At 40.2% G+C, this 18,593-nt stretch overlaps 1 protein-coding gene across 5 annotated transcripts in view; it reads right to left on the bottom strand.

Moving 5' to 3' along the window:
• The window catches only part of cntn5 (contactin 5), a 139,405-nt gene that overhangs the window by 56,850 nt on the left and 63,962 nt on the right, over nt 1-18,593 (bottom strand). For all 5 annotated transcript variants that reach the window (XM_079676861.1, XM_079676860.1, XM_079676862.1 and 2 more), the window contains 2 exons: nt 16,402-16,525; nt 16,124-16,299 (listed from right to left, as the gene is read on the bottom strand). In XM_079676861.1, the coding sequence (XP_079532987.1) occupies nt 16,124-16,299; nt 16,402-16,525 (300 nt within the window). The remainder of the gene's footprint in view (nt 1-16,123; nt 16,300-16,401; nt 16,526-18,593) is intronic.

The following is an 18,593-nucleotide window of genomic DNA, read 5'->3' as shown; positions in this document are numbered from 1 at the left end:
GCTACATATAGTGGACATATTAGTCTTCCTAGAAGGCTTGCCTAATTCAAATCATACTGAATATCATTGTCACAAATATAAATATATATATATATATAAGCCTACAATGATGCTTGATAGTCAAGTGAATATTAAAATGTATAAAAGGACAACAGCAAACGTAACTGCAAACAACTAAAATAAACGCCAAGCAGATCTATCTAAGCTTTCTTATTTTAATATCATCTATTAAAAAAAGGTATATGTTTAAGAACCAGGAGATGAGGGATTCTGACCTACTGTAGCATTACCTTTGAAAACTACAGTTATGTAAGTGAGTCAATATTAATGATTTTTTTGTAATCATTTGGGAACCCTGTCATCTTCGTTCACCTGTATAGCCAACTCCGCATAAATGTTTAAAAGCCGGACAGGCCGTGATGAAATTTGCAGCAAGTACAGGAGCATGTGTTCAATGCAAATGAGTTATATCAAGATCAGAATTAATTCAATCAATGGGCATTTACAGATCAGTGGAACATTTTATAAGGATGTGTTGTGAGTGTGAGTGTGTGTGAGTGTGAGTGTGAGTGTGAGTGTGAGTGTGTGTGAGTGTGAGTGTGAGTGTGAGTGTGTGTGTGTGTGTGTGTGTGTGTGAGTGTGTGTGTGTGTGTGTGTGTGTGTGTGTGTGTGTTTGTGAGAGAAAGTGTGCGTCTCCCAATGTTCAAGTCAAAGCATCCCATTAATTTCATTACGACTGTACTGCTCGGAGTGGCTCGATACCTGAACCTCAGCCAGACACACGCCTGCAGAGAGGGAACTCTCTTTTAGGAGGAAGATCAGAGGCCTCCTTTCTGCCTGCTGTCTTCAAAGTCACGCCTGAACAACAGCCCAAGTGTGAGTTCAGATTCTTAGACATTTCTAAACAAAGAGAGAAAAGAACATCCTACTGAAACATCTTTAGAGCAAAGAACAGAACCGATGGGTGGAATATATAGAGAGACTTGTCAGAAGCTTTCTTACCCCTGCCGGTCCTCTCTCTTTTTGCCCTGCAGATCCCCCACAGGTCTGTGCCCGGCTCTTCCCCGTGTATCCCTTGTGTCTTCCATGTCCCAGGTTAACCTTCCTGTACGTGGATATATCTGCTAACCTTGACCCTGCCTGCCAACACATCCGATACAATTAGCTCATTAATCCTTTCTTTGCCAGGTTGTTGTTCGGGGATCATGTCGAGCTTTGGAATCTATAAAGATTCCTCTCCTTGTTGTTAACCTAATCAGTCCTTGTTTGTGAACTCCAGGATCCTGTTGCAAGTCTACATGTCGAGTATCTCTTTCATCCTTCCCTGCATAACGATAAAATCAAGCAGCAGCCTCCAAGTTTACACATTTGAGTGAAGCAAAAGTGCCCCACACTTGCATTCTCTCTAAAATCCTAAAGGGGATCTGGTTACAAACCAAATTGTAATAATTGTATTGAAGTCTGTGGGAAAATGTGCTACTTCTGACTTGTTTATTGCCTCAGTAAATATTTCCCTGATGAGTATATTGTCTAATTCGCTAGTTTTACAACTTCTTCACTAAAGCTTGAGGTCCATTCTGTATATCATGGTCCAAATAAGTAAAATAAAATAGACGATAAAGTATCATGTGCTCAAAGGTATGGCTACTTTGTGACTAAACATGGTGCTCCCTGTGTTTTAATATTACAACTTTAACATTTCAATGTGCATTTCAATTCATGGAAGTTAATCCTAACCTTTTGTTTGCCTAAAAAAATCTTGTTCCACTGTTCAGATATACTTTGTTCTATCCTCTGGTTGGCATTAAAAGGGGACGACCAAAACACCAAACCATGTCTCAACCTACTGTACAAACAAACCTGCACTGCTCACCACGCTCCAACAGATGGTCAAATATGAAACCTATGTTAACTTCTCTGCACTGGCTTCACTTTAAGTTTAGAACTATATTTAAACTGTTTGTGTACATCATGGACCTTTTGCATACCAACATCACTCTTACAAAGCTTTGAAATAATCTCCTTTAAGGCTTGTAGACTATTTTGATAAGCAGCCAACTATCCATCTGCTCTGTCATTCAGGTAGCATGTTGTATTTCTTTTTTGTCTATATATATATATTGTTTTAACTTTTGTCTGAGCTTTGTTCTCTTGAATTTTTTAACTGGTGTTGTATATTTGTATTATATATTTCATTCTATCTGATTTTATTTCTTTGAAACACTTTTTGACTGGTGCCTGTGAAGTGTGCTATATTAATACATGTTGACTGCTAGCATGAAATGGGGCTGTTTTCTGTTCGACAGCTTGTCTTTTCAACCCCAGAGGGTGTGCTGCAGCAGGATGACTACAACCAGTGTTGAAAAGAAATTCAAGACAACCTAAACTAAACCAAAAATGTTTTCCTTCAGATTAGGTTCAACTAAAAATTCAACATAAAACCTCAAACATGTCTTATAAACACACACAATAAATGTGATTAACCCTTAAATGGGTTCAGTATCCTGGGGTATACATTCAGTCAGTTATGGTGCAATATGGGTCTTATATAAGTGTAATAATAGTGTAAATTAGGTACAATATAGGTGTATGAGGGTTTTAATAATGGTGTAAAAGGGGTATAATAACAGCATAATAACGGTTTACGTGTTAAATTGGTCTTTCATGGGTCTAATAATACTTAATCTGGGTGTAAAATAAGGGTGTCATAATGGTATAACATGGGTGTGGGGATGGTGATAAAATATTGGTGCATTGCAGAAAATAGCACTCAATTATGTTTCCAATATTTATATGTGATACTCCATTTAAAGGTAGGGGTATGTAAGTTTGAGAAACCAGCTCAAGATCGCTAGAATTTGAAAATACAAGATCGGAGAAAATCTGCCACTTCCTCACAGAGCCCCTCCTCCAACACACACAAACGCTGTGTGGACGGGCCGTAACAGAAGATCTCTGTGACGCCAGATGTGGTGTTGTTACGGCCCGTCCACACACAGGCATGAACAAAATCTTTCAAAGCTTCGCCCATTCACTTGAATGGGGTGACGTAGAAGATTTTTAATCTTCGCCGAACTGCATTGTGGGGAGCGGAGCATGGCTTTGCAAGCATCGTGAGCATCAAAAGTTGAGCAATGTTCAACTTTTGATGCTCCCGATGCTTTCGAAGCTGGCATCAGCCAATCAAATCCTGTTTATGCAAATCCCGCCAGTACAAGCGCTAGCCAATCAAACCGCGTGCAAGCTCGGAGAGCCAGAGTTCATTTCCTCATATTCCAAACGAGAAATTACGGTAGCAAATCACCCGGTTCTTTACGACCAGAACTATTTACCGGGATACAAACCGGAGGAACCAGGCATGGAGGGAGGTGGCAGAGACAGTGGGTAAAACTGGTACTGTAGGTTTTCGCCTGTTTGGGGAGTTTATATCCAGTTTACTTCGTTTTAACATTGCTATTGCTTTGTATGTCGGGGGCGGGAGATTCATGTGATTGGTTGTTGGTCGCAAAAAATCGCCAAGCTTCAGACAGGCCCAGCATCAAGATTTTTTTCATGCCTGTGTGTGGACGGGCCGTTAATGCGATATGATATCCGGAAAAAAATTCAGTTTAGGATGGCCGAAGACACTACACTACCCATTATCCCCAGCTATCATTTGGGACTACAGTCCCGTTGACAAACCCCATGATTAATCTTCAAGCTCTGGGATTGGATGTTGGAGTGGCAGTGCGCCAAGGTTACGCCGAGCGTCAAGCTCTTTGAAATGGAACGAAACAACGGCGGACTATTCAAAACTGGACTCAAACGCCCCCCAAGAACTACACATGCTGGCTATTGTGTTTCGCAACATGTTCTCTATGGCACGTCTCTACTGGGAATTGTAGTTTTAAAAGACTTTTTCGTTTTTCCCAAAATTAGAAGTTGACAGTATTAAACTGTGCAGGCCTACAGCCCTGGAAGTTTAGGCAATAGGAAACAAATTGGTGTGTACAAATGTAAAACATGTAATTACTAAATGGATGAAAATGGCTTGTATCCATAATGGGCAGCATTAATATATACCCACATGACAGCTCATTGTTACTTTGTAATTCTACTCCACTACAATTCAGAGGTTAACCTGGTATTTTTACTCCACTACATTTATTTTAGTTACTTTGCAGATTGTGATTAATGATGTGAAATATAAACAACCCTTAAAACAGACTTTAGTTACACCTGAGTAAAATTCAGGGAAAGGTGATTGTCAAGTGCCAACAATCAGGAGAGATATTTGATAGTTGGTGCTTGAGAAGACTAAACATTTATCTGCAGATCTCTATAAAGTATTCATTACTCATTATTCTCTACAAATAGTTAATTAAAAACTGTATATAATTGCTATTTTGCACATTCCTTTTAAGATTTCAAGATTTCCTAATAGTACAGCGGTTAAGCCCTCAAATCAAGGGAATTTGTGCACTTTTTGAAAGAAACATGAAACTTCTACCATAGTTAGTTTATATCATGAGGTTTATTTTTAGATGTGGAGGGAAGTCAGATTTGACCTCTGAGGCCCGGGAGAGGTCAAATCGGGGATGGCCACCAATAATATTCAAAACTGACTCACTTTGGAACCGAACACTGTAGAAAAACACTTAAGGTGTCATTTCCCACAAATGTTAGGGTGCCCATTCTGTTGGTGATACATTTGAGACCAATATAATTCAAGAAAATGCATTTATGTTAAAGTCAAGGTAAAAATATATCAAAATATTTATTTTTTATGTACCCAAGAACATTCTTCAATTGATTTCTTTGTAGTCTCAGTATTATTTAGTTATAAGTTATTATTTCATGGGGTGTGTGGATATTTGTATGCATTCTCAGCACAGATTTATCAGCAGTTGACCCCCCTAGACCATTTCCACAGACTACCTGCAATACCACCGCGGACCACTGGTTGAAAACCCCCTGCTCTAAAGCTTCAGTAGCCTACTTATTCGAGGGGTTGTTGCTAGACAACATGGTGAGAAGTATTCAGAAATGCCACTTCTGACACTTCGGACATTTCTAACAGGTAAAAAGATTGACTATGAACAAACAATATTATTAAAAACAATATTAATATTAATATATGCCTTTGAATGCGAATGTATTGAATTTGACTGTAGCCAGGAAGGAGTTTTCCTTGCTAGCTAGCAAGGAAAACTCCTAGCTAGCTAGCTAGCTAGCTAGCGTGATCAAAATAATTATCCTAGCTTAAGTAGAAGACAGTCTGGAACATTTCTGTTTGAGCTGAGTAGTTTAATGATTGAACAGAGTATTTTCTAGAGATGTCAACTTGGTTATTATGTCAAATTTGGGTAACATTTTACCTGTCATAACAGTAACAAAACACAGTCACGGACATGTCACGAACATGTCATAAACATTATATCAATGTCATATATATATGACACATATATGTCATATCATTGTCATTAAGTGTCATTTGGTTTAACCTAACCCTACAAAAACCGAATGACACAATGACAACAGTGTTTAATACAATGTTAAATTGTTATCTTTTCAGATTCCCACGTCTTGCTGGAATTTTAACCCTCACCATGTCAAAGCGTCACAGCTTGATGGTCCCTACCCAGCCCTCGTTATCCAAGCAATCCAAGCCACCCCCCAGCACTAACTGGGACATTTGTGTCCTCTGTCAAGTCAAAACAGATGAACCTTTACAGTGTCCTCTCAGAAACAAATATAAACAGTCTGTTGGTAGTGGCTATGTATCCCTCACAGAAGACCTTCTCCGGTTCCATACCCTTCAGCATATGCCAATGGACCTCAACCTGGAGCGATTAGATGATGGAGATGGCATAGAATCCACTTTGAAGAGACACAAGGCAGAGTGGCACAAGAGATGTCGGCTAAAATTCAACAAAAAAGCATATGATGAGCTAAGTCGGGGGAAATTAACTACAGCACAACAACAAAGTACCTCATCTGTACACACGCGATCTGCCCACAGCCATTCACAGTCCACAGAACCTACTTGCTTCTTTTGCAATGAGCCTGCTGCAGGTTCCTCAGGTTTGCATAATGCATCAACCTACAACATTGACAGAAATGTGAGGAAGTGTGCCCTTGAGCTTGAGGACACTGCTCTGTTGGCCAAGCTCGCAGAGGGTGACATGATTGCCATTGAGGCCAAGTACCATCATCGCTGTCTGTCTTCATTGTACAACAAAGCCAGGCAGGCTGCATCTAAACACAATGATGGAGATGATACTTGCCTACATGGCATAGCCTTTGCACAGTTAGTGGCATATCTGGAAGACAAGAACAGTGATGAGAACACTTCCCCTGTCTTGAAATTGACTGACATCGCTCAGTTGTACAAGACCAGGCTGGAACAACTTGGTCTGACTGTAGATAAACGGATTCACACCACCAGACTGAAAGAACGACTGCTTTCTGAGCTTCCACATCTGAGGGCACATTCACAAGGAAGAGACACACTTCTGAGTTTTGAGAATGACATTGGACCAGCTCTCATGATAGCCTGTCAAACTGACAGTGATGCCATGCACTTAATGCGAGCAGCACAAGTAGTGCGCAAAGAAATCTTTGGTTCGTCTTTCTCTTCTGACGGATCATTCCAAGAAAACTGCCAGCAGAGGGCTGTGCCACCATCTCTCTTGGCTCTCGTCAACATGGTACTTGATGGTACAAACATTAAGCATCAGACCACCACAAAACCTGCCCTAACAATCTCCCAATTGATGGTCTTTAACAGTAAGAAGCAGGCACGGAACATGGATTCACCAAGCTCAGCACGTACAAGGCACACCCGAGAAACTCCACTCCCTCTATATCTGTCCCTCAAGATCCATGCAGTTACACGAAGTAGGGGGTTAGTTGACACACTGTTCAACCTGGGATTGTGTGTTTCCTATGACAGGCTGCTGCAAGTCACATCAAACATTGCCAATGGTGTCTGCCAGCAATTTAGGATGGAAGATATTGTGTGCCCACCAAAGTTGCGTAATGGACTGTTCACAACAGGAGCTGTGGACAATATAGACCATAACCCAAGTTCTGCAACAGCCAAAGATTCCTTCCACGGCACTGGAATCTCACTAATGCAGCATCCATCACACACACAAAGCGGAACTGATCGTGGTGTACTAGTGATTAGTCAAGATGGCTCTTCCACCAAGTCAGTGAAACCTCTGCCAACATCATACACAGTCGTGCCACCAGCTTCCCTCCACAAAAAGGAATTTAGTGTGCCACCTGTACAAGGTCCTGTGAGACCCTCCACCCTCCTAGTTTCTACAGCCGCCACAGAGGATGAATATGCATGGCTCAGAAAAGTCAAGACAGCTGTTGAAACGTCAGCCATTGATGGCATGATATCGTGGTCTGCCTACCATGCCTGTGTTCACCATGCCGTCATCCCTCCTGCAGCAATCAATGCATTATTACCTCTCTTTCTTGACAATGCACATTCAGTAGCAATGATTCGGCACTCTATGGAAATCGTAAAAAGAGCAATTCAACATGTGAACCCTGGTCAGATTCCTGTCATTGCTGCTGACCAACCACTGTATGCTCTCGCTAAACAAGTACAGTGGACCTGGCCAGACACTTATGGAGAAGATCACTTTGTGATCATGTTTGGTGGTCTACACATCGAAATGGCTATGTTGAAGTTGCTGGGAGACTGGCTAGAAGACAGTGGCTGGACCAATGCTCTGGTCCAGGCTGATATTGCAAGTTCTGGAACAGCAAATTCCTTCATACATGCCAAACATGTCACCAAGACCCGCCATGCACACCAGGTCACAGCTGCAAGCCTCTATACACTACTGCAACGAGCATACAATGAAAATTGCATATCTGATGATACAGATGCCATGCCACCTGACAGTCTATCTTTTGAGGAGTGGTGCATACAACAAGCAAAGGCTAGTGTTCACTTTGACTACTGGCATAAGACCCTGTCATTGCAGCTTCTCGTTTTGCGGTACATGAGGTCCATTCGTGAAGGCAACTTCCAGCTGTACGTGGAATCCCTAACACAGATCATGCCCTGGATGTTCGCCCTGGATCACACACACTACAGCAGATGGCTTCCCGTACACATCCGTGATATGATGACTCTTGCGGACAGACACCCAGATGTCCTGGCAGAATTCAAGTCTGGACATTTCGTGGTGCACAAAACCAGCAACCAGTTCTCTGCCATGGCACTTGACCAGTGCCATGAACAGAACAATGCCATGGTCAAAGGTTCTGGTGGGGCTATCGGACTGACTGGCAATCCAGAAGCACTCAGACGCTGGATGGTAGCAGGACCAGAAATCGCCAGGATCACTAAAGAGTTTGAAGAACAGGCAACACACCAACAGCATGGACCCAGTGACTCTAGACACCATGACCAGCAACCTGGAGTGCAAGCCACATTCCTGAAGGAGGTTAAGGCACTTGTCACGGTGCTGGAAGAGATGGGGAATCCATTTCTAGAACACAGCCAAGATCTTTTAGTCATTGACACAAGAGACATCGTTGATACCCAAGTTGCTGATACTGTAAGAAGGATTTATACCATTGGTGAGGAGCAGTACACCGAGTTTGTGACCCAAAGGCTGGAAAGGTGTAAAACACCTATCACACACCCTCTTCCAAAAAAAAAGTTGCCACTATTCAGCAGACCACCTGTGAAGGTCAAATCAAAAGAGAAAGCACAACTCGCTGCATTGAAGATTGACTGTGGTCTTTTTTCAAGGCTGTACATCTCATGTCAAACACGAGATGGAGACATCAACCACTTCTTTTCCCACGAAAACCAGGCAGCACCTCCAGCTCTGTCAAGTGGAGGAAAACTTCGGTTCGGGGTTAAAGCAGATCTGCTTCGCTGCCTGGAGTCAAATCTGCTTGAAATCAAGAGTGTTCCTAAGACTGATGCAGTAATTCTAGATGGTGCAGCTGTGGTTCAAATGCTGAATCCAAAGTTATCAAGAACATTTCAAGAGTATGGAGAAACAGTGTTCATACCATACATCTCTGCTCAACTAGAGGTAAGCATCCGTGTTGACCTTGTCTGGGATGTATACCTATCTGCCAACCTGAAAGCTTCAACAAGACAGAAGAGGGGAAATGGCAAGAGGAAAAGGGTGGCTCCCCTTACTGTGATGCCCAAGAACTGGAAAGACTTCCTTCGATGTGATGAAAACAAAACAGAGTTATTTTCCTTCCTGGCCCGAGAAGCCGTAAGTCTGCCAGTAGCACAGGGCAAGGAACTGTATGCAACAGATGGAACTGGAGTCCTCTGCTCTCCTGCCGATTCATGTGTGACCTGCCTTGCCCCATGTTCACAAGAAGAGGCAGACACCCGGCTACTTCTGCATGTGGCAGACGCTGTGCATAAAGGTTGTAAGAAGGTGACCATACGTACCGTTGATACAGATGTGGTGGTGTTGGCAGTGGCTTGTTTTAGCAAAATAGCTCCCGATGAACTGTGGGTTTCCTTTGGTGTTGGGTCGAGTTTCCGGTTTATCGCTATTCATGAAATGGTTGCCACAATGACTCCTATCCAATGCCTGACTCTCCCTGTCTTTCACGCTTTCACTGGATGTGACACCGTGTCTGCATTTGCTGGCCGTGGAAAGAAGATTGCCTGGGAGAGATGGAAGTCTTTCCCAGAGGTCAGTGATGCTTTCCAGGAACTCCTGTGCATGCCAAGTGAGGTCAGTGAAGATTCCATGTTACTGCTGGAAAGATTCGTGGTGCTCATGTATGACCGAACGAGTGAGTGCATGGAAGTGAATGATGCCAGGAAACAGCTTTTCTCCCAGAAGTCCAGGAGTTTAGAAAACATCCCTCCAACCCAGGCTGCCCTCAAACAGCACATCAAGCGTACTTGCTTTCAGGCTAACGTTTGGAACCAGTCACTGGTCCTGGACCCAGAGATGCCAGAGCCATCTGATTGGGGCTGGACAAAAGAAACCACTGGGTGGCAGCCACTCTGGACAACTCTCCCTGAAGCAGCAAAGTCTTGCCATGAGCTGATCCGCTGTAACTGTCAGAAAGGGTGCACTGGACGGTGCTCATGTGTCAAAGCTGCACTTAAGTGTACAGATCTCTGCTTTTGTTCTGGGGACTGTTAAGATTTTTGATCACTACCAATATGTGATCCTGACATGAAAGGACTGTGGTGTTGTTAACCACTTCTCCGTCCCTTGATGATGATTAAAAAGTTAAATAATAAATCAGTTAAAAAATTACTTATTATTTCAATGACTGTTGTTATTGGCATTGTTATTATTGTTATTGACATCATTATTAACCTTATCATTACTGTTATTATTTTGAAAATAAACTACCTTTTTGCATCGTTCACCACCCTATGTTTGCATTATTTGACCTCCACATTGATCTAAATGCATTTTCTTGAATTCTATTGGTCTCAAAGGTATCACCAACAGAATGGGCACCCTAAAATGTGTGGGAAATGACACCTTAAGTGTTTTTCTACAGTGTTTGGTTCCAAAGTGAGGCATTTTTGAGTATTATTGGCGGCCATCTTGGATTTGACCTCTCCCGGGCCTCAGAGGTCAAATCTGACTTCCCTCCACATCTGAAAATAAACCTCATGGTATAAACTAACTATGGTAGAAGTTTCATGTTTCTTTCAAAAAGTGCACAATTTCATGGTTATCCGCTCTACTATAAGGTTTATTGACATACAGTATCATATACACAACTACGGTGTAGTTATGCAATGAATGAAAAACTTGGGTCACAGGTTCCTCAACAGTGCATTACAAGACATCTATCAATATGTGTGTACCTCCACCATTAAACTGTCATATTCTGCAAATGTATTATACTATCTACATACATAAGAGTATAATTAATGTGTATAATATCAGTTAAAATAAGTGCTTCAACATAGTTAACATTGCAGGAAAGCAATATATTAGACGTTAAGTATTTTGTCAGGCTTAATATTTATCTGTAGATAGATACCCCCAAAGCTTTTTTGTTATTTGAAAGAAGACCTTAACCTAAAGTATTCTTTAATGTGTTAATAAAGGTTAATTAGTTTGCCTGTTTTGCACATCCTCATATTAATATCTTTGTAGGCTACATCCAGCACTAAACTGTTTTATTGTAGAGATCACTTACAGTATCTTCTTGATTTTTTATATTCTATATTTCTATCTTTGACCTTCTACTTTCCCCCTATGAAAGTATGTACTCTTAATATTTTGTTCATCAAATAACATTATTCAACAAAAATAACCACTAGGCGGTGCACACAAGGTACACACAGCATACTAATACTATACTACTAATTGCTATACTATTTCTCATGTTTTACTTCTACACATTAATATCTGATTTGTAAAACATCACAGACAGAAAGGTATATCTGTCATTTAATGGTAAGCTATTGAAATTGTGATTCCATAGATGTCTCCCATCACCCAAATCCCCTGACTTTTCTCTCAACTCAGTATTTACATTCTTATATTTCAAATAAAATCAGTAATATCTTTAAAAACTACAAGTTATGGTGTAAATATAACCTATCTACCAATTGGATCAAATATAAAAGTCAGCCAAATTAATATTGATACTGCAAGGAGACATATTTTGTGAAAAGAAATGCAAGATGTTGTTTAATTGTTGATATATATATATATATATGATCCAAGTCACATATTCAGTTTTGGCAGCAGTTCTTCAAGTTTGTCCAGAAGTCTTCTCATCAGGGCTCTATAAATAAAGAACTACGGCAGATGTGTAATATGTAATGCAGCCGAACCATGTATTACAATGCCGTTATGTGATGACTTCCAAAGAGAAAAGCAAGAACACTCGGAATAAAGTATTATTTTATTTTTTACATTTTTTTTCGGATAACATACCACATTAACATCATATCCCAACATGCATTGCGGCTAAAACATCCAATCAACGAGCTTCAAGCTAAGGATCTTGGGTAATCTGTTCAGTGGGTTTATGGTGTGTATCGTCCGAAATGTCCCTTATAGGCCTACGTCGGTTTCCGGTGACTTTATTTACGGCTAAAAAGCATGCTAAAAAGCCCAAGATTATAGAATTAAACGAATAAATAAAAACAAGGATAATTATGTGTTATTGTTGAGTAAATAACAGTGTGTTATTTAGAAAAGAATAACAAATTAGAAGGAAAAAACACTTGCATGTAATTTACATTAGAAATAGAATGGTTTTGAATAATAGATGAGTAAAATCTACGTCACTTTACAGCCCCGCCCACTTTTGGGGAAACCAACGCTGTCATTTGAACGGCGATCAAGCCTGAAGCCACAGAGCTCTTCTGTTACTGTCCTTTCTTCTTAGAGGAAGTACAGAAACACTTAACTCTGGGTTTGTTTTAATGTTTGAGGTGCAATAAACGACACAGCAGCTTTTTGGCATGTTAAAACTATTATTTTCTGCCTCACTCATGAGAGTAACAGCTGGTGAAATTACAGCCTCGCCTACTGATTTCAAATGTGTGCTCTAAAATGATATTTATAAATGACTATTATCATTATTATAACCAAGACAATAAATGGCAAAGTTAAGTAGAAAATAAACGTATTTAAGATACGTTAATAACTAACGTAACGTGGGAGAAAATAAGTTTCTAGCTAAACGTAATTGAGAATGCAGTTTAGTTCTGTGGGAACGTAATTTTTAGGAGACAGGGTTGACCAATGAGGGCACGAGATAAGTTTGTGCACAGATGGAATGCTGACAGGCAGGTAGGCCATCCAGTTATTTTAGCCAGGCCGGCTAAAATGATTGGTCGTGCTTTTTACAGTACTACGGCTTCCACAGATGACATTTGTTTATGGATTTGTTGTCAAACTATTTAAGATATTCATTGCTATCGGGATGTTAAGAGCATTCCATGGAATATAACAAAAAGTGTATCTCGAGCCGGTTTCTCAAATGTACCTACCCTACCTTTAAGGATTAATATAATACATAATCTTAAACACTGAGACAAAATCTTAAACTATTCACTAATATTTATAACTTACTAGTAATATACTCAATATTCAACAAGAAAAATGCACACAAGCCAGTCATTGCTAAACAAATCAAAACAAAATCATTGTGTGTATACCCCTTACTTTACCTCACATTCAGGTAAATTAGCTAAAACTATAATATTCAATATATTAAGCTGTATATATTTGGGCAGAACCCATCCTGAAACACGCATAATGTTTACTTCATAACTCTACAAATAAGCATGTCATATAGAAAATATTAATTTGATATGTAATGTTCCCAAAATAAAAATCAAGTTACAAGGAGCCTGTTGACTCCTTGAACACATACTAATATTTATATCTAATGTATTAACAATACAAAGGCATACAATTACTTGCCCATGTGAATCCAAACAAGATAAAGCAGTCCACACCTGTGTCAATGCATGAAAATGTGCAGTGCCAACGAGAAAAGGGAGGAAAAAGTTGAGCTCCACGCTGGGTGATAAATGCCCAACATTTGTTATGCTGAAAGAGAGAGGGAAGCTTCTGCATCCAAATGTGTGCTGCAGGGCACCTCTCTTTGTTTCTGCGGCTAGCCTTCTGAAGGGTCACATTTAAAAGAAAAGTAGCCTGAGAGTGAGACTATTAAACATTGATGCTGTTGAATATTTGTACCACATGAGGCTGAAGAAAATGTCACACAGATGTGTCTTTCCCACAAGTAATAGCCAATTATAGGGAAATACATTTGGTCATGGAATGAAATTACTCCACAGGTTTTCTGAATAGAGCTAAGGGACGTTTAAGAGGCAACTAGTGGGCGCTGATGTTAAGTTTATTGAACGATATATGTTTTTTAAATCAAAATAATGTGAATTCAATGTATAAACTTGCACATTTTCTGTAAAACCTGATACAAAACATCAGCATTTTGCATTTTTCAGGGATAGAAGACATAATATACAGATTTACCCTGCAATCAGAAATGATTATATTTCCACTGATACACATCTTTTATTTCGTAAATTTGAATCTGTTTTACATATGGTATTTAAACTATAACCCCAAATAGAACAAATTATGATTTTACCAGTAAGAGGAGACTATGCCGCTCTATTACACAGAGCATCTGGTCCTTCATATCTCAACAGTTGGTGAGATGCTGCCGACACATTAGTATGAGATGTTTATTCAGTTAGTGCTATTTAGGGCTGTGGCTACAAAATTATTATGTGCAGCAGTTCATGGAAATTATATGTTTTAGCTACAGAGAGGAATATTAATGATATCATTTTATAGCAGATTATCTGAGATGTCTGCTGTGCGACCTTGGACCTGTGTGTGCTGCAACTCTTCATAAAACAACCTGTCATTCCCTCAATGAAAGGATACTGACTGGCCTGTCTGTCATTGGAACATGCAATTTTTGTGGAAAGGTGGGCTGGGTGAAGCTGATGTGTGACAAACAAGTGGCCATCATCTCAGTTGACACACCTGCCAATCAACCCCAAACACACCCTCTGCGTAAGCCTTCATAAGCTTAGACCAAGATTCTGTCTGGCAGATTTAGAAGAATGGTCTGTAGAGTCCACATTTACTAGAGGCGAATATTGTTTTGGAGTAAACAGAGAAAAAATAAATGATTTGGATTTGAAAAAGGTGGTTTTGATAACGCTAATGTATTCAGCTTTCTTTGGAACAAGGATCAGGCAGCCATTACAGGTGCTGCATCTTAATGTGCCAGACTAAAGGCCTTCACACACCGGGGGCGTGATGAAAAAACAACACAAAATTGCGAAATCCTCACCTGTGTATACTGCCGTCACCTTGGTGACGGATAAAGAAGTGGAAAGAAACTACAGGATTGTAAACTTCATCAAGTGAAATGCACAGTAAATAAGGTGCATTGGAATTGTTACCATAAAACATATCCCCTTTTTGAATCTGGTGGATGATATAGTGTGAAGCAAATGCACAGTATTTATGCAAAACTAAAAATAGTTGCCTGTGTCACAGCTTGATGTTTAAACTGATAAATGAGTGTCTATGTATTATTGCTCATTTCTAGGCTCCAAGTTAAATGATCAGAAGAAAAGACTAATCTCATTTTTTTGCATAAAAATGTGACAACTTGAGTCGAGAGAGGGGGAGGAAGGGATCTGGATAGTTGAGAGAACAGATAAGAGTAAATGTTGAGGTACAGCTTCTGTCCCTCAGAAACTAGCATCACTTTTTTATATTTTGAAGCGTGTGTCATAGCATTACCATCTGGACGTTTCTGCTGCCAAGTGCCAACGGAGTCTTGCTTATATTTAATTGAACTCTTCCTCTGATTTTTTTTCATCATGCAACTTTGTGAAGGAAAACAAACTAAGACAAAAAAAACAACAACTTTTGTTGTGTTAGCCTGCAGAGAAAAGTGCTTTTATAAAGCAGAAATCCATTTCCTTTTTTTCTCTTCACATTGTTTCAGACTTTTCCAGCCATTTGTTTTCTAAGTAATTCCTGTAATGACGGCAAGTCCCCATAACAACACATGAGACCACGTCCTTTACTTTTAGCAACATTTCAAGGAGTGTGCAGAGTATGCTCCCTGAAGACATACCAACAAGGCAATTATGGTCATTGCTCTAGAGGAAATACTAGAGAAAACCAACATTGCATTTCCCTCTGAGCACAGTAACCCTGGTCTGTGTGTGTGCCGCCTTAGCCTGTGATGATGTTTTGGAGTTAGGCCAGAGAATTACTGGGGGAAGAAATGTGCTTTTTGCCCTCATTTACCATTGAGACATGGCCTTTGAGGGCACATACCCTGTTAGCAGTGCAACCCAACAGTATCAGATTGAGCCGATGGGAACTCAAATCTTACTGTAGACATCCAAGTGTTTATTTATGCCTGAAACCAAACAGGTTTATTTTAACTCGGAGAGACAAAGAGCTTTCAGCTGATCTTTTGTTTTATTTGAGAGCCATATACTTCAACCGCCTAACAAAAGGAAAACATACACTTTTCCAACATGGACGCAGGGCCACACGCTTCTGTACAGAGAACGACATATTATTAGTTTGTAGCAATGTTTGAATTAATAAATAGAGAGTCTACTCACATGCAAACTGCAGAAGAGCTTCTCGACCCAGGACGTTCCCGAAGCTGTTCTCTGCTTTACACTGGTACCTCCCATAGTCTCTGATCTCACTGGCATTGGTAATAATTAAGTTTCCATCAATAAAGCTGTAGCGATAGTCTGCCTCTGCATTCAATGCTGTCCCATTGATGTACCAGCTGGAAAACATAGCAAGAATAGGATCTTTATGTGAGTAATGCTGTGCTAATGAGCTGTATTGGAACAAGAGCAATCAGAACAGAGACAGATATATGTCACACCTGTATGTGGGCGGTGGATTCCCCCGTGCTTCACAGTGCATCATGACTTTCTTTTCATCAGAATCCAAAGGAAAGATAACATCGCCAGGCTCATGGATAAAAACTGGCCCAAACTCTTCACTTTCTATGAAGAAAAAGAGAGATAAAGACATGATGATTGCAATTATCACAACATGATTGCCGCTCAGTTTTAAACATCCAATTACATGTCTATTATTCCCCAGTTTGGTTAGTGCAAGTGCATATTTCAAACAGACCTCTGTTATCGGTAACAAGAGAAGAGGCTCAATGGTGAGATACAATTATTAACAACAATAAGACCTTAACCATAAGCAGCATTAAAGCAGCAGAGACCTGTTTTCTGACAAGTAATGACACTTTTGTGATTTATTCTATAACTGGTTGGAGGCTGTTTGGATATAATGTCAGTCAGCCTCTCTCTCCCAGCCAGTTACTTTTGGTTTGACCATTCTTACTTTCTCTGGCCCTTTTCCCATTCCTGCTTGGTGACACTTAGAGAAATAGTGAAGCAAGACTGAGAAACAAAAAGTGAAAGAAAAACATAATGGTGGAGCTGAAAATCTAAGATAGAAGAGGTATAAGTCCCTTGAGGCTGAGGCAGCCAAATGTTTGAAAAATAACTAATTATTCATGCTGCGCTGTTTCCAGTAAATGCCCACAGCCTAGTGAGTCTGAAGGCAAGGCAGCAGAGAGGTGGGGGGAGAGGGAGAGCACGGCCAAGTGAGCCAATACCAGGTCAACTGGTGGTGCACTCAAGAAAAAGAAGGGATAAGACTGGCAAGGTTTGGTTAGCAGATTAATCTTCTGTCTCATTTGGAAACATTTGTTTTAATCTTTAAACATTTCATGACGTCCATGCCCTCAGAAATGTCACTTTTTATGAACCTACCAAAAAGTAATTGTGCTACAGCCAGCTTTTAAAATGTTGAACTTATTGTTATGCATGAATGCTGATGATTATGGACAAGTTAGTCCAAACAAAAGAGAGCATTTCCTTAAAAAGACAAACAACATAAAACATTGGAAGTGTGTTCTTTCACCATTTAATTGCCATTGAAAATAACAATAATGTTATAATATATACTATTACATTGCAAATTCAATTATATATAATATATATTATATATATATATATATATATATATATATATATATACAGTGGGGCAAAAAAGTATTTAGTCAGCCACCAATTGTGCAAGTTCTCCCACTTAAAAAGATGAGAGGCCTGTAATTTTCATCCTAGGTACACTTCAACTATGAGAGACAGAATGGGGGGAAAGAATCCAGGAAATCACATTGTAGGATTTTTAATGAATTAATTGGTAAATTCCTCGGTAAAATAAGTATTTGGTCACCTACAAACAAACAAGATTTCTGGCTCTCACAGACCTGTAACTTCTTCTTTAAGAGCCTCCTCTGTCCTCCACTTGTTAACTGTATTAATGGCACTTGTTTGAACTCGTTATCAGTATAAAAGACACCTGTCCACAACCTCAAACAGTCACACTCCAAACTCCACTATGGCCAAGACCAAAGAGCTGTCAAAGGACACCAGAAACAAAATTGTAGACCTGCACCAGGCTGGGAAGACTGAATCTGCAATAGGTAAGCAGCTTGGTGTGAAGAAATCAACTGTGGGAGCAATTATTAGAAAATGGAAGACATACAAGACCACTGATAATCTCCCTCGAACTGGGGCTCCACACAAGATCTCACCCCGTGGGGTCAAAATGATCACAAGAACGGTGAGCAAAAATCCCAGAACCACACGGGGGGACCTAGTCAATGACCTGCAGAGAGCTGGGACCAAAGTAACAAAGGCTACCATCAGTAACACACTACGCCGCCAGGGACTCAAATCCTGCAGTGCCAGACGTGTCCCCCTGCTTAAGCCAGTACATGTCCAGGTCCGTCTGAAGTTTGCTAGAGAGCATTTAGATGATCCAGAAGAGGATTGGGAGAATGTCATATGGTCAGATGAAACCAAAATAGAACTTTTTGGTAAAAACTTAACTAGACATGTTTGGAGGAGAAAGAATGCTGAGTTGCATCCAAAGAACACCATACCTACTGTGAAACATGGGGGTGGAAAAATCATGCTTTGGCGCTGTTTTTCTGCAAAGGGACCAGGACGACTGATCCGTGTAAAGGAAAGAATGAATGGGGCCATG

Source organism: Notothenia rossii (assembly GCF_949606895.1).
Source record: "Notothenia rossii genome assembly, chromosome: 4".
NCBI lineage: Eukaryota > Metazoa > Chordata > Actinopteri > Perciformes > Nototheniidae > Notothenia > Notothenia rossii.
Note: the sequence above shows the minus strand (reverse complement) of the source record. Positions and strands in the feature narration are given on the sequence as shown.